Raw genomic sequence first — 27,194 nt, forward strand, 5'->3', positions numbered from 1 at the left:
ATATCTGGAAATTGTATTTCCTTGTTTTACTTTCTGTCAGCATCTGTATAAATAAAAAATGCTTAATTACAGAATCAATGACAATTGGCTTATGACATTTAGGAATAAATGTTGTCTTCAAGCTTGGAAACACACTAAGTTCGGTTATTTCCAATTGTGGTTTATCTGTGGGGTCACCTGAGAAGGTTTTCTAATTTTGATTCCTGTCAGACTTTTCATTTGGCCAAGATACTGTTGCAACAGAAGTGGATCATACCATCAGTCATGTTTCGGGTCAGTGGTTTAAAACGGCCTTAAATCACACCTTGACCAGTCTGGTCATTTGTTTCTTGTTTAGTAGAAAGGCCTTCAAGGAGAAAAGAGTATGACTGAGTATCTGCCAAGACCACACAGTGTTCTGTGCAGGACACATGACTCTCAGCATGCTATGTTACATGCAGCAGGAGGGAACATTTGCTTCAGAAACAGACTCTGAAGAGGAACAAGGTGTGATTTTGTTCCTCTCAAAATCTTGAAACTGCTCAATCCTGCCACTTCCTCTGGTCCTAGGCAGGCCAAGGTCCATCAAGGTGAAAACAAATGCCTGAAAGTCACTTCTTCTAGATATTAAACCTCTGTCAGATGGAGAACTGGCAAAGATTTTCTCCCATTAGACGGTCAGTTTCTTCATTCACTTAACTGTTTCCTTTGCTCTACGGTAGAAATATTAATTTCGTGAGGCCCGGTGTGTTGACTGTGTTGGTCTTGTTTCCTGAGCACCCGGAGTTCTGCTTGGAAAGTCCTTGTCTATGTCTTATCTTCAAGTATTCTACCTACTTGACAGTTTCAGAGTTTCAGATCTTGTATGACAGCCTTTGACCCATTTGGGTTGATGTTTATGGATGGTCGGACAAACTTTCGTTCTCCTAAGTATCCTCTCTCATAATAAATCATACATGTATTTATTAAGTGAACATATGCGAAATTGTCACGGGAATAAAAGGGGCCAATGAGGATAAGATGGCAGGAGAAAATGGGGTGCAGGGGAGGAAGAGGATTGAGGTGGCACAGCAAAGGGGGTACAGGGGAGGAAGGGGCCAAGGGAATATCCTCAACACATAATACATACCTGTAAGGAGCCATTAAAAAATAATGATAGGCTATACAGAAGATTCTAAACGTAAGAGAAGAATATCAGGACCACACACCTCATCATGGCTGAACAACTTCTGCCTTCCTCTCAAATCACCAGTGGCCTCTTTATAAACTCCCCCTTTAATTAATTTAACTAAATTTTACGATATTTAGCATATTAAATTTTGTAATAAATCTTCCACAAGATGCCATGAAAGAAAAGGATTATATAAATATGTATCTACAGTGTTGTGCTAGGTGCCCGATGCCTTCATGCTAAGTTTCATTCACTGTATGAAAAGGCAGGGCCCAAAACTCAGTCAAAATCCTGTAGAAAGCTAGGGAAGATAAAGCGCCATGCCTTAAATTCCTGACTTCAGATGCCCTACTGAGTCCTGAGACACACGTTACGTAGGATCATGTTCATGCATTATAGAATAATACATTTTCATAACGCCATAATGCAAATAAAACAGAGATTGCCTAGATAACCATGTGGTAACTATTAGAGGTTTTATTATAGAAAATGATGGGCTGACTCACAAATACTCTTTCTAGGATAATTGAAGACAACTTGAATTTTTTAATTAGAATTTAAAAATACTTTCTTCTTATCTTGTACATTTGTGGGGAACTGGGAATTTTTGTTTGTTAAATTTTCTTGTTTCTAATGTTTAACTCTGATACACACACACACACACACACACACACACACACACACAATTACATCACTGGAGCAGCCATTATATTTTATTAGTTATGTTTCACTATTCATTTTGGGCCTCTCCTGAGAAAATAAATATTCACCCAAAGAGTTCCTAAAGCATACTGCTACTCTAATTTCCTTACAATCAATCCAAAATAATAAGGATTTTTAAGTTATAAACATAATGAATGATGTGGCTGAAGGCCTCTGGGTATAAGAATTAGTAGAGTGTTCTAATGGGAGTGTCTATGGATACACGGCAGACAGGATTTTAAAGTTTCACATCTTCATTGTCTCAAGGATGTTCAATCCACTGCAGATTCTTTAAGGTCAATCCCCTGCAGTTGCTGGTTATATTGGCATTTCATTAGACTTGAAGTGGCATCTTCAATTCCCTCCTGCCTCTTGTAATTAGCCAAGAGAGAGCCAGAGCCAGAGGAAATGGTTTATAGGAGTTCACCAGCTCTTCAACTCAGCCTGGGATTAAGCGGACTCATCAGGGATAGCACTAGAGAAGGCAAAAGTGAGCATGCGCAGGATCATCGCCCACACCTGGCTCCTGAGGTGAAACTAATCCAACCTCAAAACTTTTGAGTTGGCTCTTAGGAAACATTGTAACTCAATCCAGGCTTTTTTTTAATTCCTTGACATTAACAGATGGTGAAGATTTAGAAAGCTTTTAAAAAATAACAGTCAACTTTCAAAGCCTGGAAAATGATACAGAATTGCCATCTTTGGATAATATACAGACAGCGTAATTGGCAGAACAGAGGAACAGCAAGTACCACATTCCCTGACAATCTGCCTCCCACATGGGGAGCAAGGTCTCTGACCTTTGGCCAACACTGTTGAAGCTGTGAGGGTTGCTTACTGCTCCGTTCCCAACGCTGTCTGTCACAGAAAGCTACTGGTGGAAAGGACCCCATCCGAATTGTGCAAAAGATCAGGATTAAAGTCAAGTTATCTCAAGTACTTTTGATACTTGTGGAGTGGAATGTACATAGAGATATATATTGATAATATGATATCTTCCACTACTGCACAAAATAGTGAGCTTGGAAAGATGTTTTATACAAATGTATCCTTATAATGTCTTCATATCCACTCTCATGCCACTTCCAATTCTAGTGGTCCCCATCTTTCCTCCAAATAATAACTCCCCTTCTACTTTATATCATATGAGAGAAAAGGGGTTGTCTTTCTCCCCCAACCCCTTGTTTTTCATCCCTTCAATCCCCTTCCTACCCTTGCATAATCCCCCTTCCTACTTTCACAAGGTACATAAACTTTTTCAGACCTTGATTCTGCACATATGAGGAAGTATATAATATTTGTGGTGAACCTGCCTTATTTTGCTTAACACGATTGTCTAGTTTCGCCTCCTATGGCGGCAGTGGGGAACAAAATACCCTGATGGAAAGCAATTTTAAAGGAGAAGAGGTTTGTTACCCTCCTTCACAGCAGGAAAATTGGGGGAGGGGGTTGAAGCAGGTAGCCACACCCATAGTCAAGAACAGAGAGATAACAAGTGTATGTGTACTTTTAATTGCTGCCAGATGCAATCGATATGAATTGTCACACTGATGTCCCCCAGTCCCATCTGCTTTCCTAAAAAGTAAAAATTATGTTCTTCCTCACAGCTGCATAAATGTCCTCTGAGTGTTTATACTGTGTTTTCTTCATTCATCCCCCTGCTCATGGCGTCTAGGCTACACCAACCTTTTCATACCTGCCGGCTTCCCTAACCCTTACAGCCTAGTGGCTAAGCACCATTGATACCCCTATTTTAAGAGGAAGTCACCATGTCGCAGTGATTTTAAGTTCCTTTCCCTCGGTTGTATGACTAGTAAGTAATAACACCGGAATTAAAATCCTGACCAGCTTGAGACACAAGCCCACCCAACAACTGTTTCTGATGACCTGAAAACCAGGTGTGGCTTTACAGTTAATTGTTAATGGCTGGGGGCAGGGGAGTGGAAGGACATTTCTGAACTAAGCTTCCTTGACCATAAGCAAGTATCTGTTCTATGTGATTGCCCTTAATTTGTAAAAGCTTCCTTAGAATCTATGTGCATGAGGCATATTGGCCTATGCCTTTCTTTCTCACAATTACCCCTCTGGGGTATTTATCTGCATATATCCTGGGCTGGGAAAAGTTCTCCCCTTTTTGTTCTTTCTAGAAAGGCTTACGTACAACTGGTATCATTATATCCTTAAATGTTTGGTAAAGTTTATTCTAAACAAATCAGAGAAACTGAAAAGAATAGTGCAATATCCTTGGGTATTTGTGGGGATTGTTCAGGACTCCCCACAGATGCTAAGGATGCTCCAGTCCTTTATAAATGCTGTGATGTTTGCACATAACCTGCGCACCTCCTCCCTTACGCTCTAAATCACCACTTGGTTACCTAGTGCAATGCAGATGTGGTTTTGAAAATGGCCGTTGTACTATGTTGCTTAGGGAACAATAATAAGGAAAAGACCCAAAGCAATTTTTGAACCAAATGTTTTTGGACCTCAGTTGGTTGAGTCCACAGCTCTAGAACCTATAGTTATGGTGATCGGACTGTGTTTCCCAACTTATGAAAATTACACATTTAAATTTTGGTGTCCGCAAGTTGAGTGTTTGACTTTTTTGACAAATCACCCAATGATAGCTTTGTGCATCAAAAGGGGATAAACATGTGGCCCCAGAGAGTCTCTCAGACATTTGCTGTCTGCCAACCCCAGAGATATCTGACCAACCCCAGGCTAATATCTGCAGCTCAGATCTTAACCATGTTGCTGTTAAAATGAATAAATTCCATTCTGCATTCATTTCTAAGACCTGCCTCGTAAGCCTAGCCCTTTACCTTTGTCACACTTCCTTCCTTGGCCTCCACAATGCCTTGTGTCTCTGGACCAGTGTGCCTGCCATCTTTCATGGTTACTTCTTCTTTCCTAGTGAACAGCAGCAAACACATCGTCAGGAAGTTCCGAGGGCACCTGCGCACCAAGATTGAGTCTGGGGAAGGAACAGTCCCTGTGCGGGGCCCCAGTGCAGTCCAGACATGGGATGGTATCCTGCTGGGGGAGCAGCTAGTCACCATGTCCTGCACAGACAAGATTGCCAGGTAAGAGCCCAGCTAGCTGTTCTGTTTCAAAGGTCAACTATAGACACCAATGGGGACAGCCAAATAGCGGGCCCAAACTAGGCCTTAGTACTGAGTGGGGCCAGAGAAATACAGTGCTTGTCATCTGGGACTCAATTGCATAAGACATTGGCTTACATGTTCACATGCATGTGCGTGTTGTATAAGTACACACATAGCAGCATGTGGAGACCAGAAGTTGATGCTCAGTGCCTGTCTCAGTCAGGGTTTCTATTCCTGCACAAAACATCATGACCAAGAAGCAAGTTGGGGAGGAAAGGGTTTATTCAGCTTATACTTTTCACATTGCTGTTCATCACCAAAGACATTCAGGACTGGAACTCAATCGGGTCAGGAAGCAGGAGCTGATGCAGAGGCCATGGAGGGATGCTACTTACTGGCTTGCTTCCCCAGACTTGCTCAGCTTGCTTTCTTATAGATCCCAGGACCACCAGCCCAGGGCTGGCCCCACCCACCAGGGGCTCTTCCCCCTTGATCACTAACTGAGAAAATGCCTTCCTTACAGCTGGATCTCATGGAGGCATTTCCTCAAGGGAGACTCCTTTCTCTGTGATAACTCCAGCTTCTGTCAAGTTGACACACAAAGCCAGCCAGCACAGTGCCTTTCCCAGTTTTTCTCCACCTTAACTTTTGAGATGGAGTCAGTCCCTGAACCTGGACCTCACCAATGGGCTAGACTGGCTGACCAGGGAGCGCCAGGAATTTTCCTATCTCTGACTCCCCAACACTGGGATTATAAGCACACACCAGCACACCAAGCTTTGTATGTGGGTTCCGGTATGTTAAACTCAGACCTTATATCAGCAAGAACTTTCCCAATTAAGTCATCACCCCAGTCCTTGCCCTTCTGTATTTTCATTCCATGTGCTTGAGGCAAAAACACCTTTGGAATGAATGTACCCAGAAATTTCTAGTTTCCACAGCAAACATTCCAAACCTTTCTGACTTAGGGATTAATTCTACTTCTGTTGCAATGTAGATTGCAGTGCATTAATTTATGGGGAAAAAATCTGCCATCTCTGAACAGTGTGGTCATCTTCAGGACACAGAACTGATCGAGGGCCAAGAGGGCTTTTCTCTGCCGTCTTTTACTTCCACTAAAGGTGTAAAGTAACTCCATGGGCTGTTTGCACAGAGGTGAGCCTTCTGTTAGCCTCTGGTGAACAGAAGGAGAAGGAATTTGCGGAAAACGCATCTCGGTATCTTCTGCAGAACTCCTGCTAGTTGAAAGAGGCCTTAGTGGGGTATGAGCTGCCACTCTCAGCTCAGCCTCATCCTGATACCCAAGATCTACTCCATGGCCCCTGTCCACCACAGGTCCGGTGCCCAAAGATGCCATGCCTGATCTGTGAACTTTGTTTGAAAATAGTCACGGGATATACAGGCAGAGGGGTCATAACAGCTCGAATTTACTTGAACGAGTCATAAACCATAGCCTAAAATGGTTAAAAGAATCAGGGGCATCTGGAGAAATGATTCAGTGGTTAAGAACTCTGGATGCACAATCACGAGGACTGATGTTCTGAGCCCAGTGCCCACAAAATAATAATAATAATAATAATAATAATAATAACAACAACAATAATAATAAGTTTTTGGGTCCTACAAAGACCTGTAACTCCAGCTCTGAGGGATCTTAGATCTTCTGTCCTCGATGATAGCACAGACAAGTACACCCATTCATACACAGAGAGAGAGAGAGAGAGAGAGAGAGAGAGAGAGAGAGACTCAAACATGCACAGACACATAAACAAACAATCAAACTCTTTAAAACTGGGTGGGTCAGAAGCTCCTTTGGAAACCATGATAAATGGACTGATCTGTCGTTTATAACCGAATTCTGTGTGGAGATGGGGAAACTGACTGACCATCCTAGGCTAATGCAGCTTCTAAGCAAGCACACACCCCAAAATTTCAACGAACCCTACAATTTCCTATACAAGTGCAGCCAGTTCAGAAACGGGAATCTTGGTCTTGAAAGACATACACGGAATGTTGTGGGGAGGCTGGAGGGGAAATAAAGACCAAGGACCCAAGGAAAGCAGAAATCATCTTACATGTAGCATCCTCAGCTTCCTGTCACCAATATAGGATCTAGAGAGTATAATACAAGCTGTACCCCCACAATTCCAAGAGATCCCCCAGTAAATCAAAGCCCCAGGAAGCATGGGTTGTGTTCCCAGTACCTAGGCAAGACTGGGGATATCCCACATGTTTGACAAAGATACATAAGTCAACTGAACCTGGGTGAAACTGCATACCCTGAAGAGATGGTGTTCGTCCTACCGAAGAGAACACAGAAACAGGAGTGAGGCGGATTAAATTCTGCCTGCGTTTCAAGGTAGGGACATCAGACATGAAACAATGTAGGGAAATACAGTGTCACTTCAACCCTCAGAAGTCAGCATCCCAAGTCTCAGGTAGGTTGAGGATGCCTTGCAGTATCCTCTGCTTTACCACTCTGTGAGAATTCTACAGCAGGGAAAACAGAAGCCTCTGTCAACGGTGATTCCAAATTCTCCTGGGAAATTACCAAGTAGCTATAGAAGAAAAGAGTGCCATTTAGGCCCCAACTTTGATTGCCCCTGGCTCGGTAGAACAAAGAGGGGGCTAAATGATCATAAATCAAAGCACTGATTCCTATATCACAGGGAACAGCCGAGATAGTCTTCAAACAGCTCATCTTTGAAAAGAAAACGTATTCCTCTTTGCAATGTTTTCATCTAGTCTTGGAGTAACGAGGGGGTGGGGGAGGAGCAGACTTTTCGCTTTAACAAAAATTCTCTTGATACCCTCAGACGACGCCAGTTTTTCTAAGTTAATTCTATGGCTCCCCAGAAAAATGAAGTAAATTAATGCTACAGAAATGAAGTCTTGTCGCAGAGATCTTAAACATCGATAGGCAGTAAATTAAACAGGGGCTACAAAACCTGCCTTATATTGGTGGCAGGCAAGTCTATCAATGGTAGTGCTCAAAAGACAGGGCTTTATCTTCTTAATAAAATCCCCTCGGGGGGGAAAAAGCATCAGCTGCAGGTATAGTCAAATGATGTCCTGGATGGAGAACCATTGTAGACTGTTTTCTCTTGGTGTTTTTGGTCGATGCTTCGGTGGTGGTGGTGGTGGTGGTGGTGGTGGTGACAGCTTGAGGTTTTTTTGTTTGGTTTGGTCTGTGTCTCTCTCTCGTCTCTCTGTCTCTGTCTCTCTGTCTCTGTATGTCTCTCTCCTCTCTCTCTCTCTCTCTCTCTCTCTCTCTCTCTCTCTCTCTCTCTCTCTCTTCTCTCTGTGTCTCTCTCCCTGATTCTTCCTCTGTCTTTCTTGTTGCATCTGTCTCTTGTCCATCTATCTCTGTATCTCCCTGTATCTTTCTAACTACCCCCTCCTCTCTCTCTCTTTCTCACTCACTCTCCCCTTGTCTCAGTATCTTTCTGTCTCTCTTTCTCTTCCTCCACTACTTTTCGTCCTTTTCTTCCTCACTTCCATTCCTCCATCTATTTTTTTTTCTTTTTTTCGGAGCTGGGGACCGAACCCAGGGCCTTGCGCTTGCTAGGCAAGCGCTCTACCACTGAGCTAAATCCCCAACCCCCCATTCCTCCATTTATTTACTGCTCCCGCACAACTTCTCAATCGGTGAGTTTCTGAGGCTCACGCTAAGTGGTCAGCTTCATCCCTTCTCATCACCCAGTATGCCATCCTTCCCTACCCTGCAGGGAATGCTGGGAAAGTTGCAGCCTTAGCCTCCTTGTCTCCCATCCCATCACACGGCCTGTCTCCTGCCCTGAAATGGTAGGGGTGCAGTGCCTAATGCCGCTGCTTGTGTCTGAGCCTGACCTTCACGCGATCGCTGATGCCAGTTGATTTGCATGGTGTCTGTCACAGTGAGATGCACACGATGGCTCTTGATAAATGGCGCTTATTGGTAATGATGATGAGGACAGGGCACTGATGACCACCAGAGTGAGAGAAATAATACACCCGCTCTAAACAGTGCTGTCCGCATCAGGCTAAAGCAACTGGCACAGAAACACTTCCTTTGGCATGGAAGTCCTTGTGCCTCCTCCACGGCCAGACAGACCCTGAGCAGAAGAGGCGGAAGCAAATGCTCTTACAGGAGCTATTCCAGAACAGAAGCGCGTTTGCCACTTCCGGGCTGGGACATATGTTGCGCTGACGGTTCAAGACCATAAGCATCTGCAGCGTTCGTTATTTGTACGAAAGCTCCGCAAAGAGGCAGCCTGCTAATGTGTGTGTTCATCTGTTTTGTAGCCTGTAAGAAAACAAAATTTCAACCTAGGGCTTAAATAATGTTCAAAGCAGAGGGCCTTCACACACAAGTGCAGATGAAACCTTCTCGCTGGGTGGATTAGTGACGCTCAATGCCCTGGAGCATGAGGCCATGAGTACCCAAAGGCCCGGGAACCATAGTCTATAAAATACTCTTGGGGACACACTTGGCTGTGTATATAGCCCACAACACATGCCGTACCGCACCCAGTATCACACCACGTTGGAACCAGCTAGACCCTCGTGAGTCGTTCTTAAACTTTCAAGCAGTTTTGAAAATCAGATGTTAAATACAGTCATTATTAAAAAATAAAAAGCAAACTTCAGCTAAATTATACTTAAAGCAATAAACACTCCAAATTTGCCACTTCAGAATTACCTGGCCAACACATGTGCTTTTGGAATTATTTACACCTGCTATGTCCACACAGAGGACTATAACGTTTTTACAAAGTCATGAACTGCTGCTGGAACCAGCCTGTCTCCTGCTGGGTCTGTGCAGGCAGTCCAACACTGGTCAAGACATAGCACTTACACGGTGGGAACTGGCATGAGCTTCAAGAACAAGCTCTGTGCTGTCTTTGAGGGGAGGAAGCTAACTGCTACCAGTATATTAAGACCAATGAGTGTAGACAGATTCTAGAAATAACACGTGTGAAACTGGCCTGGCATATATTGTCTGTTTTTAGGAATCTTCATTCTTTCTTAGAATTCATTCTAACTCTAAACTCTAAGCTTCTGTGAATAGGAATCCCACCCCGAACCACTCTCTCTCCTGTGTGTGTGTGTGTGTGTGTGTGTGTGTGTGTGTATGTGTGTCTATGTGTGTGTCTGTGTGTGTGTCTGTGTTTTTCTGTGTGTCTGTGTGTGCTTGTGTGTGTGTGTGTGTGTGTGTGTCTGTGTTTTTCTGCGTGTCTGTGTGTGCTGGTGTGTGTGTCTGTGTATGTATCTGTGTGTGTGTGTGTGTGTGTGTGTGTGTGTGTGTGTGTGTGTGTGTGTATTCATGTGTTTGCAAGGCCACATGCAGATCCTCAATCACGTCTCTACATCGTCATCGTCATCATTGTCATCGTCGTCGTCGTCGTCGTTGTTGTTTAAGATAAGACCTCTCACTGAGCCTGGAATTCCTTGACTCAGCTAAACTGACTAGTCAGGGATCCTCCTGTCTCAGCCATCCCCCGATGCTGCTGTTACAGGCACATGGCACCACACCTGTCTTTTTGTTGTTGTTGATATATGTGAGGTCAGGTCCTCCTGTCTGAACGGCAAGCACTTTATCCAGTGAACCATCACCCCCTGTCTTTATCCACACCATACACTCAGTGTCACAATCACCGCCTGCACGTACAAGTTACCAAATTGATGAAGGAAGCAGAGACAGTCAGGAGGGACAGTGGAAAAGGTTAATCAATGAGAAACTGAGGCAACTGTCAAGACCATACAGCTTCAGACCCCCTTTTAGCAAGTCCTCAGAGTGCCTTGCTAAGTTGAAAGGGGCTTGCAGTGGGTGGAAACACTAGCCGGAGGCTGGCAGACACTACCCGTGTTTGTCCTTGTTGCTGACAAGTTGTGACTTTTCTGAGGAGGTGTGAAACTAACCACTGTCTACAAAGGGATAGCACCAATGCTGACAGAAAGTGATTCATTCAAGCTCATCCTGCAGGGTACAATGATAGGTCTGTTAGGGTCGCTATGGAGCGTGAGCAGCTAAGGACAGCTAATTCCCCACTCCAAGTCAGCAAAGCCCCACCTACCAAATTCCTATTCATTCTCTGTGGGCCTAAGTCTACTGCAGAATTGAATTCAGAGTGCTACCTTGTGTTACAGCAGTAGAGGTAACTATACACACAAGCAACACAAGGCATACATAAAACCAGACTCTGGGAAAGATGTTTATGTGTCTCATCCTTGCCCTTATGGGTGACTCTGCTGCTTTCAGTAACTGCCTAACTGCCTAACCGTGGGGAAAGTGGTGTACCCAGTTTGCTACATGATGGAGTCAGTGTGGCCAAGATTCGGAGGGTCAGTCTTGCTACATGACTACACTACCTTCAAGAACCAACTCATTAGTTAGTGATATGAATACTGTTGAGACTCAGTAAAAAGATATTTGAAACATCATTGGGAGATTGAGGAGGAAGAGAAGAACCCAGGTTCTGTCCCACCAATTGCACCATGTTGAGTCACAGCGACTCTCTCAGGGTGCCCAGTGGAGTGCGTGGGGTCAATGGTTGGTGAATCTTTACTAGCTAAATAATGACTAAAATCTCTTTCTTCTACAGGACACCCAAGTTATAAAACTTTAATATATGTATAATGCAATTGAGTATGGTGTAGAAACTAGTGTTTTATTGTGTGTCTGGTGGTACCATGGGTGTGTGGTATATTATATGTTCTTGTGTGTGGTATATTATATGTTGTGTGTGTATGTGTCTGTGTGTATGTGTGTGTATATATGTATGTGTGTATGTGTCTGTGTGTATGTGTGTGTATGTGTGTGTATGTGTCTGTATGTGTCTGTATGTGTGTGTATGTGTGTATGTGTGTATGTGTCTGTGTATGTTTATATGTGTCTGTGTGTATGTATGTGTGTGTACGTGTGTGCGCGCACGCATGTGTATTCATGCATTCAGAGCAGTGTGCACATGTGGGTGTGTCAATGTAAAGAGCGGAGGCAAAGGTCTGATTCTTCTGTCCCTCTCTGTCTTACTCTTCAAGACTTGGTGTCTCGCTGAACCTAGAGCTCACCAATTCAGCTCACCAGGGTTAGCAATGAGCCCGAGCTTCTGCCTGTCTCTGCCTCCATGATATTAGAGCTACAGACACGAGCCCTGTAAGCAGGTTTTTATGTGAGTGCCGGAAAACTGAACTCAGGTCGCTGGACTTGCATCACAAGAACTTTTAGTAACTGAGCCATCTCCCAGGCACCCGGATACTAATATTTTTTAAGGATTGCAATCTTCCCACCAAAGCTAAGAAGTTATTTCTGCCGCCCATAGGTTTTAGGGAGGTGTTTAATATCAAATGAACCTACTGATTTTTCTTTTCAAGAAAATAAGTCTTATCTCCCATGATGCTTGGAGCCCAACCCTGCATATTTTGTGGCTGAGAACTGCCTGCCTCTCTCAGTAAATGCAGTTCTGTTTGAGCACTACAAAAAAATGAGTCCAGATGACTTCTTCTCACCCCTTATTTCACATGTTAAGATGAAAACAAATCGATAAAATGGTGTTTTTAATTAAGGTGGAGGGAGCACATCCACTAGACAAATCTGGTTCTCTTTGCAAATTCCCTGAGATATTGAAACGAAATGAACTGGAGCCTGACGTATGTAAGGAATCCAAACAATTAGCACAGCTATATCATTTTCCACTTGCGGATCAAAATATTACATGGGCTTCTCTGTTTGTGATCAATGGCACCTACATGATGGTATTGCTAAGTAACAACAGCCATTCTTCTGGGTACAAAATCTTATGAGTAAAAATTGATTTCATTTTACAGTGCCAGTGGTAAGATCGGTTTTACGGAAAAACAAGAAAATGATTCAGAAAGCTTGGAATTTCTGTGGTGTGTTATCATGAGCTGTAAAATAGCACTGTGCAGAAAACCTTTACCAATAGTTACTCACCAGCTAATGTTGGGAAGTATTCTTCCTTTTGCCTAGATATCGGGACTCTCAATAGAACTCCATCCTTCCCAGCACTCTGTCCTTCCTTCCGTTTGAACAGGGATAGCTAAAGCCCAAGGTAGACAGTAGTAGCTCTCATTGTGGACTACACCCTGATAGTTCTAATTCCTTATCAAGAGATGAGACCCTCACGGGAACACCAACGAAACCCCTTGATGACCCATATCATGATTGTTTTTATGAGACCTTAATGTTCCTCTAAGCAATATCCAATGAATGGATTTCTCTTTTATAACAGTACATTACCACTATACTTTTTCTTCACATGCAGCTTCTGTGCACATGCACACACTCACTCGCCCACATAGAAACGTACACAGAGACGCATATGCATAAAAACGTAAAGAAATGAAAATAAAAGAAAACTAAGCTAAAACCCTGGAGCTTTCACAAGCCCTGTGTAGGAAGAACTACCTCCCTTATGAGTGACAGAATTTGACAGAAAACTGGACTAAATCTCAGCCTAAGTGTCCCTGTAATTGAAGCATTTGGAAGGCTAGGCCAAGATGATCTCAAGATCAAGGCCATCTCAAGCTATCTAGGGAGACCCCGTTCCACGGAATCAAGGGCTAGGATTCTAGCTCAGTGATAGAGTACTTACCTGATATTCAAGCTTCAGGTCCTATCCCCAGCAGCATCATCATCATCATCATCATCATCATCATCATCATCATCATCATCATCATAGTAATAATGAACTTTTAAAATCTCCAAGGTAAAAGAGGATGACTCAATTAAGAACATACCATGGCATATACATATGCTTTGAATCCTCATTTCTCTACAGCATGAGACAGGAGGATTATCGTAAGTTTGAGACAATCCTAGGCTATATATGAAGTTCAAAGCCATCCAGGAATATGGAGTGAACATCTGTCTCAAGTAAAGAGAAATACCATAAAGAAATATTAGGAAAATATAAAGAAATGTCAGCTAGTATCCCCATTGTCACTATTTCTATATTCCTGTTAATCTTTTTTTATTCACATTTTTTTCTACAGCTAAGATATTTTTTTTAATGTGTAGAAATTGGCTTACAAACTGTTGCTCAAAACTACAGCCAGGGCTCCTGTTAAAATAACCAGCACTTTAACGTGAGCGTATTAACTGCTAGTAGTTAGGCGGTCAGCTGCTTCCGTCCCTGTCGCTGGATGCCTGCAGTGTCTCCAGGTTGTTGCTAGTGTGAGGAGTGTTCCCAAAGAACCCTACGTGCAAACACTTTGTTCTAGATCTCAGCTTCCCTATGTAGGATCTGTACTGGAGGGGTAAATGATGGCTTCTCAAAAAAAGGGCAAAGGACAAAATGGAATTCCCTGGGATGAAGGTAACTGAATAGGCAGTCTAAAGATACTTGTCTTCCCAGAACCTATATGGTTCCCAGACTCCAACTTCATATGGCAGAATTCATGGAGGCACGTACCCTACCTCAGATGGGTTCTAGAGGCAACCGCATGTGTCCTTATAAAGGAGAGGCAGAGAAAGTATGGAGATAGGCACACGAACATGCACATGGCAAAAGGCAGAGTTTGGAGGGATGTGGACACAACCCAAAAGTATCAACAACTGTCACCAGCAGCTGGAATTTTGGGGGTGGATCCTCCCCAGAGCCTCCAGGGGAAGTACAGCCAGGCAGGTTGACAGCTTGACTTCAGACCCCTCATCTCCAGAATCATAAAAGGTGTGTTTCTGCTGTTTGGGGCCATATTGAAGAGGCCGTGTGCTATTGGATGTCTTAGGAAAGAAATACATCACGAGAAAAGTTACTTATGTAGCTTAACTCTGGAAAACCATGAAGCCAGATAAAAATTACAGAAAAGTATGTTCCTAAAATCCCAGCTCTAACAGCACCCTTACAGACTAGGTGAACCTACAAAAAGTGGGCCATTTTACCTCATCGGTGAAAATTGACCTTCAGAACCACAAAATTAAAGCTGAGTAGCACATCACCAACCAACAATAGCCCTTGGATAGAGGAACAGGTGATGGTAGCTGTAACCATGGCCACATCCCTATATACATGGTCTGTTTTCACACTCTGAGCAGCCTTCTCACAGGCAAAAGGCTCCTTAAAGAATGGGGAAACCAGAGCAGAAGTTGAATAGCATATGCAAATCTAAATCTTCTGGAACTAATGTCCCTTTAGATATGGCTTCTGATTTTAAGTACCTGGACCTGATTATCAATCACAATGTCTCTTTAAATAAAGAAATTGAAACTTTCTCCATTAGAAGAAGAAAAAAAAAACAAAGATATAGAATATGTGAAATAAATATATGGTGAATAAAAAAAGAAGAAAAAGAAGAAGAGGGAAGGGAAGGTGGAGGAGGGGAAGGGAGAGGAGGAGAAGAGGAAGAAGAGGAGGAGGGAAAGAGGAGGGGGAAGAGGAGAAGGAGGAGGGGAAGAGGAGGAGGAAGAGGAGGAAAAGGAGAAGGAGGAGGAGGAGGAGGAGGAGGAGGAGGAAGAAGAAGAAGAAGAAGAAGAAGAAGAAGAAGAAGAAGAAGAAGAAGAAGAAGAAGAAGAAGAAGAAAAAGAGGAGGAGGAGTAAGAGGAAGAGGGAGGAGAAGGAGGATGGTAAGGAGAAGGAGAAGGTAGAAGGAGAGAGGAGGAAGGAAAGAAGGAGAAGAAGAAGAAGAAGAAGAAGAAGAAGAAGAAGAAGAAGAAGAAGAAGAAGAAGAAGAAGAAGAAGAAGAAGAAGAAGAAGAGGAAGAAGAAGAAGAAGAAGAAGAAGAAGAAGAAGAAGAAGAAGAAGAAGAAGAAGAAGAAGAAGAAGAAAGAGAAGAAGGAGGGGGAGGAGGAGGAAGAGAAGAAGAAGGAGGAGGAGGAGGAGGAGGAGGAGGAGGAGGAGGAGGAGGAGGAAGAAGAAGAAGAAGAAGAAGAAGAAGAAGAAGAAGAAGAAGAAGAAGAAGAAGAAGAAGAAAGAGAAGGAGGAGGAGGTGGAGGAGAAGGAGAAGGAGAAGGAGGAGGAGGAGGAGGAGGAGGAGGAAGAAGAAGAAGAAGAAGAAGAAGAAGAAGAAGAAGAAGAAGAAGAAGAAGAAGAAAGAGAAGGAGGAGGAGGAGGAGGAGGAGAAGGAGGAGGAGGAGGAGGAGGAGGAGGAGGAGGAGGAGGAGGAAGAAGAAGGAAGAAGAAGAAGAAGAAGAAGAAGAAGAAGAAGAAGAAGAAGAAGAAGAAGAAGAAGAAGAAGAAGAAGAAGAAGAAGAAGAAGAAAAGAGAAGGAGGAGGAGGGAGGAGGTGGAGGAGAAGGAGAAGGAGAAGGAGGAGGAGGAGGAGGAGGAGGAGGAGGAGGAGGAGGAGAAGAAGAAGAAGAAGAAGAAGAAGAAGAAGAAGAAGAAGAAGAAGAAGAAGAAGAAGAAGAAGAAGAAGAAGAAGAAGAAGAAGAAGAATTTTTCAAAAACCGATTGCTTGCTTTCTGACGAAGCAGACACCCAGCTTCTTAGATTCTGACTGTGAAAGGGATGCTCGCCCTCTAAGCAAAGACCTGTTATTCCACATTCTCTCCAAGCTGCTCCTTCTTCTCTACACCTAGGACCCTAAAGGAAAGTTCTGACATCCTTCCTTCTTAATTTGTTGGCAGACTCCTCAGCTGTAGCACATTACAAATTCCATAGACGTCAAAAGAGGATGATGTACTATTTTTCTATCTCCTTTTTTTATTTGTGGGGAGCGTAGTGCTGGGGATTCAGTCTAGGGCTCCATGCATACAAAACATGTATCCTATCACGGAGTCACACTCCTAGCCTTTCCCACATCCTTTTTGAGACAGGGTTTTCCTATGTAGTCTAGGGTGGCCGTGGAACTTTCTAGGTAGCCCAGTTGGCTTAGAGCTCATGGTAGCCCTGCATCAATATCCCAAAACGTTGAGACTAACCTCATTCACAACTCTGCTCACTTCCAAAGACTTTCTACCATTATTTCACCTGGAGCTCTGGTGATTTTTATAACAGCCTTTAAGAAAGTCTTGTACAATCTCTCATGATGGAAACAGAATGATCAAGTGGATGATACTTATCAGATACAGAAGCAATCGCAACAAGTCAAAGACGGTGTGGCACCTGCTAGCCCTGTTACTAGTGCAAACACCCGCTAAGGTGGCCAGAATGACCAGATTAGTACCCCCAGAGGTACAGGTGGCTGCGTGCCTCCCAGACTCCGCTCAGAGGTATGGAAACAGCAGAGGTCTAAGAATCTAGTTCTGCAGAAGAAACATGGCTATCTAGATCAGTGAGTATATGGAAAGAAAACGAGAGAGAGACAGCATAATCTGAAACAGTTCTAGGTGTCCTAATGAATGTCTGGGGAGAGTGGTTGTGCACGCAGCCTGTTGGATGTCGGGAATCCGCGTGGGAGGAGGTACACAGACAAAGCCAGAGAGCAGGGGAGGTACTCTAGAGCCCTTGCCAGGGACACAGTGGTATGTACCACAGACAATAAGACAAGCAGTGTGATTTTTCTTTCTGTGAATATACTGTGATTTATTAGGTCGGGTCTGTACTAAATGGTAGCATAATTGCTTCCAGTCTTCTTCTGTCTTCTTTAGTTTGCTTTCTGTTTATGGCAAATCTGTAAAGACTAGCCTGATGCATACACCCTACTTTACTGTCGCATACCCCTGGGATGAGCTCCGACAAGTCCTGCTATTGACTCAAAGGGTTATCACTCTTCTTCACCTATTAAAAAAAAGTGGAACACGGTTAATCAACTAGGAATGGGTTGGCCGAGTGACTCTGGTTTGTATTATTACCTGTCTTCATAAACGTGGAGGGAAGGTGGTGTGACACGAAGGAAATGTGTGGAGGAAACAGTGATTACCCCCCAGACAGATGTGAAATTGATTTTCTGTGGTCTCTCAGTGGATTGGAAGGCAGAACAGCATTAGTACGGCCATGTTCCAATGGCCTTTGACCTTTACCAGCAATGCAATCACCTGGAAGTCCTGTTAAAATGCAACTGCTAGACTTCTCCCCAGAGGTTCTGATTTGGCAGGACTGCCATGGGGCCTGAGAGTATGTGCTTCAGTCAAGGGCCCATCCCTGCCTGTGTCACTCAGGTGCCACACTGGGAGGACCACTGAGCAGCCATATGCTCAAAGCAGCAAAAAGTGGTCCAGGATGGCCAAGTGAGCAGCATCCGGATGTGTATCTGACATTTTTTACTCCAAAATTTCCATCAACTACTCAAATACTAAAGCTTCAGCACTGAATGGCCTTGGAATAACGTGGCCAAAAACAAACAACACAAGTAAACAAACAAACAAAAACAGGACTGCGCAGACTCGCCCCAACCAATCAGATAGTATATTTGGGGACTGTGCTGGATAGTTCATGAGTACTTAACAAAGTAGAGTCAGCTGGAAAAAGAAACCTCAATTAAGGAATTATCCGTGTCAGACTGGCCTAGAGGCGTGTCTGTGGGACATTTTCTTGATTAATGATTGATAGGCGAGTTCTCACCCTACTGTGGGTAATAGTACCATTCCTGGACAGGTGGCCCTCGGTGCTATAAGCAAAGTAACTGAGCCAGCCATGAGAAGCTGCATTCCTCCACATCCTGTCTCCGGACTCCCGCCTGGAGTCCCTACCCTGGCTTCCCTCAGAGATGTAGTATATATAACTTGAGGTTGTAAGATGAAAAACTGCTTTCCTTGCCAAGTTGCTTTTGGTCATTTTTTTTATCACAACAGTAGAAAGCAAACTAGGACATGAACCAGAATGTTCTTTTCTTTTTCTTTTATTGAATATTTTTTATTTACATTTCAAATGTTATCTGCTTTCCCGGTTTCCCCTCCAGAAACCTGCTATCCCATCCCCGCTCTCACTGCTTCTATGATGGTGCTCCCCCACCCACAAACCCACTCCCTCTCGACTCTCTGCCCTGACATTCCCCTACAAGGGGTATCAAGCCTTGACAGGACCAAGGGCCTCTCCTCTCATTGAAGCCTGGCAAGGTCATCCTCTGCTACATATGCAACTGGAGCCATAGGTTTGTCCATGTGTACTCTTTGGATGGTGATTTAGTCCCTGGGAGCTCTGGTTGGTTGATATTGTTGTTCTTCTTAAGGGGTTGCAAACCCCTTCAGCTACTTCAGTTCTTTCTCTAACTCCTCCACTGGAGACTCTGTTCTCAGTCCAATGGTTGGCTGAAAGCATCCACCTCTGTATTTGTCAGGCTCTGGCAGAGCCTCTCAGGAGACAGCTATGTCAGGCTCCTGTCAGCATGCACTTCTTGGCATCTGCATTAGTTTCTGGGTTTGGTGTCTGTATATGGGATGGATCCCAGATGGGGTAGTCTATGAATGGCCTTTACTTCAGTCTCTGCTCCAAACTTTGTCTCTGTATTTTCTCCCGTGAGTATTTTTGTTCTCCCTTCTGAGAAGGACTGAAGCATCCACATTTTGGTCTTCCTTCTTCTTGAGCTTTATGTGTTCTGTGAGTTGTATCTTGAGTATTCTGAGTTTTTGGGGTAATATCCACTTATCAGTGAGTGCATACTATATATTTTCTTGAATCGATCCAGCATGTGGGCTAAGTTGAAGACAATGGTTCCACCATAGCCCCTGAGTATCTACAGATTGTGACTTCTTTGTCCCTCAATGTGACTCTTTCTGGCTTCAGACAGAACATGAGAAAATTTTGTAATTGGTGTAGTGTTTTGTTCAGAAAACAGACACACAGAAGTAGAGGTGCATTTCTCTGGAACTAATTCATTTAGTAACTCATACGTATTTACAATTCTAAAGAGCTGTATCTTTTCCCAGGACCACATCAAGATGGTATAAAGAACAGGCAGAAAGAGAAAATATTCAAAATACACAACACCAATGGATGCTCTCTGTCCAAACTCCAGGGCACACCTTGAAGGGCCTCATGCACAGGCCCAGCATCATTTTCTCCCAAACTTGGAGGTAACGGTTCAAATTCAGCAAGCAGATGACATCTCTTGGCTAGAGAAAGGCAACCTTTTCTGAAATCTCTCCTCCACTTACCTGTGGTATTTCTGTGATTGACAAACAGACAAAAATATATATTTATCTAGGGATTATCTATATTGAAAACTAGGCATAGGATTTCTGTCTCTGTCAACATTACAGGCACATCAGCTATTTGAACAAAAGGAGAGGTATTTTTCCATTCAATCCTGAGTGCTGAGGATTCTCCAGTTCATATTCAGAGAGACATTTGGTTTTATTGATCGCGTTGGCTGAATTCGTTTAAACTCCTATATCAGGCAAAGAGGGGGTTGATTTTTCTTTTTATTGTAAAGGTTATTAGGAGGAACCAAATATAGAAGTTATTTGTCTTTCGACAATCCAGTGGAATCAGAACCACTCAAATGTGTTCCACAAGTTTTATTCAAAGCCAATACTTTGATGGTCTCAGGAATTATTATATCCCATCTAGGGAATTCCAATTTTATTGTCGTAGGCTTAGCTTCTTTGAAGAAGATGCATTGTTGTCAATGGAGATTTGTGTATTATTCTGCTTTTAATGGATAGGAAATTTCTATATTTTATCAAAGTCTGAGATTACAAGCTCCACTCTTGCCATCTGTAACCTCAAGCCCTCTGCTTTGTGTAGTTACCTCTTGGCAGACTGAGCATCCTTCTGAACAAACCTTTCGTTGGCATACTATTTCACCATCTCTGAATTTGAAGAGAATGTGTCTAACACTACACTGTAGCAATTCCGTTCTATTCTGTTTATTTGTTTATTTGTTTGTTGGAGGAGCTCTTTTTTTTTTTTTTTTTTTCGTATCAAGCAGAGTCTTGCCTGGGCTGGCCTCCAACTCACAATTCTCCTGCCTCTGTTTCTCAAGTACTGGGTCTACAAGAATATGTAACCATTCTTGGCATTCTCACCTTTAAAAAGAAATTATTTACTACATTTTTATTTAATTGGGAGATATCACATTCTATACTGCACATGTGGAAGTCAGAGGACAACTTTCTTTCTAACATTTGGGTTCCAGGGATTAAACTCAGGCCCTCAGGTTTGGAGGTAGGCACCAACCACTATCCACCAATCTGTCTTATTATATCTCTTCTTAGCTTCTTGGTTTTTATCTCATGTATCTTTTTGTTTGTTTTGATTTTAGTTTTCTGGGTGTGTGTGTGTTTGTGTGTGTGTGTGTGTGTGTGTATGCTTTATGTTTGATGGAAAGAACATGAGGTTGGGTGGATATAGAGAGAATCTAGGAGGAGAGAGGGGGAAACATGACATTGTATTTAAAAATTAATAAAATAGATAAATAATACAATGTCATAAGACAAGAGAATTAACCAAATTCCTCAAGTACAACTCAAAACCACCAACACTGTTCCTTCCAAGAAGATTTCAGATATTATTAGTAGACTCCTCTCCTGTGTTTTATAGGCATTCTGTAACTCCTCAGTGAAGAGTGGGGCCATTAGAAGAACTATGGTGGGTGTGTCTTATTATAGTGAAAATTCAGCATGAAGCAGGAACATTACAGCCAAAAGGCATCAGGAATGAGGGAGAACGTGTGCTTCTCCCAGACATGCCCTTTCTCTCATCCCATTCTGATATTTACAGTTGGATAAAGTGCATGTATCTGAAGACAGCCCTTTCTTTGCTGAGAAGACCAATATGACTTCTAGAAACTGACCACAGTATTTTTAAATGAAGTTATGCAAATCTGATAGCCTAAAGTAAATGTTTCATAAAACCAATGACTGTTTAAATCGTGGGACTAAATTGTTTGTATATAAATATTACCTTTTATATTCCATTTGAGTTTTATGTAGATGAACACATTACTTTAATGACCTGCATTTACAGAGGGAGACTGGGAGAGTGGCTCCCTGAAATCCTTGCCAGCCAGATGGTTGCCTTTTCTTGCATGAGATTAAAAGATGTTTCTCATTCACCACGATGCTTCTGAGGCAGATTAATATCGCCGGCTAAATTGCTTGTGTTTTTGGAATAAAATTTAAAGAGAACTTTTTAGAGCAATCGGTGTCACCGGTTCTCGGAGCAGATTGCTCTCCAGGTAGGGACGCATGAGGTAATTAATGGAAAGAATTCTGTGTTAATTGACTGCTTCGGGAAGAGAGATATAATGACTCCTTATTAATCATCAAAAGAGATGTACAGCATGGAGGCCCCACAATAATTGCTCCAACAGTGGAGAAATGTTAATTAATGAAAAAGAACAATGATGTAAGAAATTAGCTACATAATGCCTCCCTCCAATAGTGGCTGCATTCTAAACACATTAGGGTGGAAACCACATTGAGTAGTGGATACACGGAACTTTCTACCCTGAATTTAGGTTGGAGGGGGGAAAAATTATCACAGTACTTCTGTCATCTCTGCTTAAAGAAGTAAGAACATTCATCCAGAGATATATTTATTTCAAAGAGAGAGCCCTTGTCAATCATCTCTCATCTAGGCTTTTTAAAAATAAAACACCATCCCCAGACCAAAACAAGGTCATTTATTAATGTCCTTTAATTTCAATACAGTAGGTCATTCCGAGTACTAAGGACAAAGGGGGTGGAAGACAGTGCTTTTCTCCAAATGGAAATCAGCAAATTCAATTTCTGGACCTTTCCCAGATGGAATATAATAAGAAAAAAAATTCAGATTCACTTCTTTTAAAGAGTTTGGTTTTTAAGTCTCTGGGAGAATAGTACTCTGTCTCTCTAACAACTTGGTTTCCCAGAAAAGAAAGTTGATCTTAATGAACGCACCGGACACTGCCAGAGTTCAGTCCCAGGTCCTTAGAGTCTAGCAGACTCATCCGTGGCCACCCTGATGGCTTGCATCTGAGAAGTTCCCAACCCATTCCTCCCCAGGCTGAAAAGGGGGACACGTCAAAGAGCAGACAGCTGAAGGAGAAAATGGCATCTCTCCCCCAAGTCTCTTACTGACATCTCTTACAAGTCCAGCTCCTGAGTGTCCCAAGAACTGCCGCATTGCACCCCGCCCCCCAGCAGGCGCAGGAATCCCACTGACTTCACCCTTGCTTTTCCTTCTAGCTGGAATGTGCTGGGACTACAAGGCGCTCTCCTCTGTCACTTCATCGAGCCAGTGTACCTCCATAGCATCATTGTGGGAAGCCTGCATCACACGGGCCACCTTGCACGGGTCATGAGCCACAGGATGGAGGGCGTCGGCCAACTGCCTGCCTCATACCGACAAAACAGGCCTCTCCTTAGTGGTAAGAGACCTGCACCCCACCGCCTTCTCCTCAGACTGATGAACACAGGCCCCAGGGTCGCAACTCTTTCCTAGCTGCACTCACCTTGGCAATGATTTCAAACTTAATGAGTAAAGTAACAACACTGAAAAAAAACTTAGAATGGACCCATAGTGTGTGTGTGTGTGTGTGTGTGTGTGTGTGTGTGTGTGAAGATCACAGCATATTCAATAATAAAAAACAGTTTAGCATGATTTCATGTGGGACCTAACACATCAAACATCTGTATGTTGCTTTCACTGGAGTGATAAATGGTGAATTACAAACCCTACTAACGGAATAAAGTTTAAGAGGGCCCTAGCACCTGTCTTAGACACCCCTGGTATGTGAGAACCTGAGTTCAAATCCTCAGAACTCAGGTTAAAAACAGAATGTACTGAATGTGGTCGTAGGGTACAACCCAGCACTCGTTGGGGATGATGGAAGCCAGAGACAGCAGGATTCCCCAGAAGCTCACTGGCCAATTAGCCTATGTATATATGCTGTGGAAACAAGAGACCAGCCTCATACAAGGTGCAAAACAGCAGGGACTGACATTCAAGTTTGTCATCTGACTTCCACACTCACACTGTAACACACCACACACACACACACACACACACACACACACACACGAGAGAGAGAGAGAGAGAGAGAGAGAGAGAGAGAGAGAGAGAGAGAGAGAGAGAGAGAGAGAAGAAAAGTGTCAGCCCCAGGTCACCTGCAGTGTGTCTGCAGGACCTAGGACACCCTCTGTTGAAGGACCTGGCTGGCCCCACATCTGAGACACAAACCCTAAGCAAAACCTTCCCACAGAGCCTAGGTAACTATAGGGAGCCCAGACATGCCAACCCACCTGGCAACAGCTGGTTACAAGGGTCATAGGTCACATAGCTTTGGAAACACTGGAAGGTGTGAACTTTTGTGTCGCACAGAAAGGAGCCAATGAGAAATCTCCACAGGGTGGGTAAAGTGATATTTATATACTGGGACCAGCCTTCTGTATTAATCATAAACTTCCAGCCTTGTGAGAGCTAACCAGAGCAGAAAGAAGAAGCGTGTGACTTTTAATCATGTCCTCTTAGCCTTATAATGAGAACCTGATGGGAAACTCTAGATCTTTAGGTGAGTTCCCCGTGTGCTTCGGGAGAATTCTCTTGAGAAACTGCTTGTGGCAAAATCAAGCAGGTGCACTGAGAGAGGGTGGAATTCTCTGTGCAAAAGCAAACCTGGGCTCTGCTCCAGGAGCTGGGGGCAAGCACTCATGGGCTTGGCTGCTTTACTCTCAGCCTGTGTTGTGGTATGAATGGAAAGTACCTTCCATAGGTCCACGGGTTTTAATACTTGGTCCAGCTGCTGTGAAGCTTTTAGGAGGTGAAGGCTTGGTAGAGGAGCAGGCCTTGGTAGAGGCTTGGTCACTGGAGCAGGCCTAGATAGAGGTTTTATGGTCTCACTTTCTGTCTGCTCTGCCTCCTGACTGCTTGTGCAAAATGCAGGTATCCTCCTCAGGCTCCTCTGTGATAGACTGTCTCTCTTCAAACTGTAAGCCAATGGAAGCTCTCCTTCCCTTAAGTTGCTTCTGTAATTTGGTCACAGCAGTAAGAATAGATTAATATAGTCAGTATCTAAGAAAGAAAGGAGAAAAAAAACAGAAAAACAAAGCAGTTGTTGGTGTGTATGTGCATGTGTATCTACATATATACATATATATATATATGTATGTATAGTGTGTGTATGTATGATGTGTGTGAATATGTATCTACATGTCTGTCTGACTGTGTTTGTGTGTGTGTGTGTGTGTGTGTGTGTGTGTGTGTGTGTGTGTGTGTAGATCTGTATATGTCTGTGTGTCCGTGTGTTGCAATTGGGCCTAAGATTTATTTCCAGAATTTTAAAATTGTTCCGCACTGTAAGATCAGGTGTGAAAAGGAGGCCTCATGGGAACAACGGTGGGGAAGAAATGAAATAATTCGTGCAGAGCACAGGAGGATGCTAAACAAATTCTTAAGATGCCAGCCATCACAGAAATGAATCCTTTTATTCATCTACTCTATGATGTTGGCCATTTAAAGGTTATGTAAAATAAGATCACAGATTTAAGAAGCTAAAACAGGCAGGGCAGAAAAGGAGCTCTCCTCTGTATATCACCAACTGCTTTAGGTATTAAAACCCCAGGCATTTTAGATGCCATCTAAGCTCTTAGGGTCCTTTGTAAGAGTTGCCTTCGTTTTAGCAGTGAAGAGAGTTCATGGCATCGGACAGCAGCCCCAAACCTAGCTCATGACACTGAGCGTGGTGACACACACGGGTCCTTTGAGTGTTCCGAAAACTGAGTGAGGATCATGGGTTTGCAGATAACTTTGAAATAGACTGAATTACAGACTAGAATTACAAACTAGCCAGACATGTGTAGAGAGACTAGGGTCATTCTGTGTGCAAAGGCACAGGATTTATTAGACTCTTGCTAGATCTTGGGACTCTAAGTATGCAGCTGAGGAGAACTTGCATTGAGATACTGGCAAGTTTCAGCAAGGTTATCTGGAAAAGGGTGGTGCCATTTAATCCAGGAATGTTAAACGGCTGTTTGTATCCGAGCTTCCTCTTATTTTGCCGGAACACAAGGCTGAACTATTGCGGAAGGGGTGATACTTCATCTCCATCCTGAGGGCTGAGTTAATATCAATATTGAAGGCTAGATTCGCCCACAGGCAGTGGGGAGCCTACCCTCTCTGTTTAGTACATCACCCCTGTATCCCTACTATTGTTCCCAGCCCATTGGCTGTCTCCTTCACTCTCAACATCGAATCGGGATGGGTCTTAATCACTAGCCAGTCAGCGGTACACATTATGGGTTGAGTTTTAGCTCACCTGAAAAGTACAAGCTATAAAGGTTGCCTTTGGATTCCACCTAGCCCGCAGAATCCATAACTCTAACCATAATAGCTCTTGAGAAATGAACAACTTATAGGTGGTATTCTCAGGGACAAGAAGGGGGTGAGCAGAGGGGGGTTATGATCTGAGTGGCCCAACTGTTATAAAGTTCAGAAGTGTCCTGAGGGTGGCAAAATCATTTAGAGACATGAGATGACACTTCTTGAGCAGACATCCTCTCTCCACACTGACTTTACGACACGGATCGTCTCACTGAGTCTTCACACTAACCGAAAACAAATACGTGCCACTCCAATTATTTTTTAAGTGTCGAAGGAAGGCTAGGAAGCCACCTCACCCAGCAAAATGTTTGTCTTGCAGGCACGAGGGCCCGTGTATAAGCTCTAGAACCCACATTAAAAGGCCTGCAATCGCTCGATGGCCAAGCAGTCTAGCCTACTTAGACACTGAAGCCACTGAGAAACTCTGTCTTAGAAGGTAGATAATGATGCTAAAGAGCAATGCTGAAGGCTGGAGAGATGGCTCAGCGGTTAAGAGCACTGACTGCTCTTCCAAAGGTGCTGAGTTCAATTCCCAGCAACCACATGGTGGCTCACAACCATCTGTAATGGAACCGAACACCCTCTTCTGGTGTGTCTGAAGACAATGACAGTGTACCATGTACTTACATAAAACAAACAAATAAATCTTTAAAAAAAGAAAAGAGCAATACTGAATGTTGACCTGTGTCCTTCCCATACACACACAGTCATGTATGTAACCTTCATACCAACGAGTGCACAGTAATTAACATTGAAAGAAACCCATGTCAATGCAATATATTCCTTAAGATGCTCTATTTAACCGAAGGGAACAAGAATTTAAACTCAAGTCCAGTTGGCTTAAATTTTACATTCTTCTAATATATCAGATTATATCCTGTGGCAGTGCAGAACAAGTTCTTAGATGTCTATTTTTTTTAAGCCACATAAAAACTAATAATGCGAAACGAGCCCAGCTAAAGAGGCAGCAATGTCTAACTACCGGAGAGGTGGCATGGGGGCAGCGAGCCAGTGCGCTGGAGTGTGTCCAAACCTCTTAGCTGCCTGCTGCTCTCAGCCCCCCACACAGCACTGAAGACTTGTCTGCCACCAGGCACAGACGTGAAAGAGTCGCCTTGAG

The 27,194-nt window shown here is 43.4% G+C and overlaps 1 protein-coding gene across 4 annotated transcripts in view; it reads left to right on the forward strand.

Annotated features, from left to right (window-relative positions):
* Adarb2 (adenosine deaminase RNA specific B2 (inactive)) overlaps window positions 1-27,194 on the forward strand; it is a 542,810-nt gene that overhangs the window by 496,441 nt on the left and 19,175 nt on the right. For all 4 annotated transcript variants that reach the window (XM_032884792.1, XM_032884795.1, XM_032884793.1 and 1 more), the window contains 2 exons: window positions 4,764-4,932; window positions 22,942-23,123. In XM_032884792.1, the coding sequence (XP_032740683.1) occupies window positions 4,764-4,932; window positions 22,942-23,123 (351 nt within the window). The remainder of the gene's footprint in view (window positions 1-4,763; window positions 4,933-22,941; window positions 23,124-27,194) is intronic.

This window comes from Rattus rattus, chromosome 14, assembly GCF_011064425.1.
Source record: "Rattus rattus isolate New Zealand chromosome 14, Rrattus_CSIRO_v1, whole genome shotgun sequence".
In the NCBI taxonomy this organism is placed as follows: domain Eukaryota; kingdom Metazoa; phylum Chordata; class Mammalia; order Rodentia; family Muridae; genus Rattus; species Rattus rattus.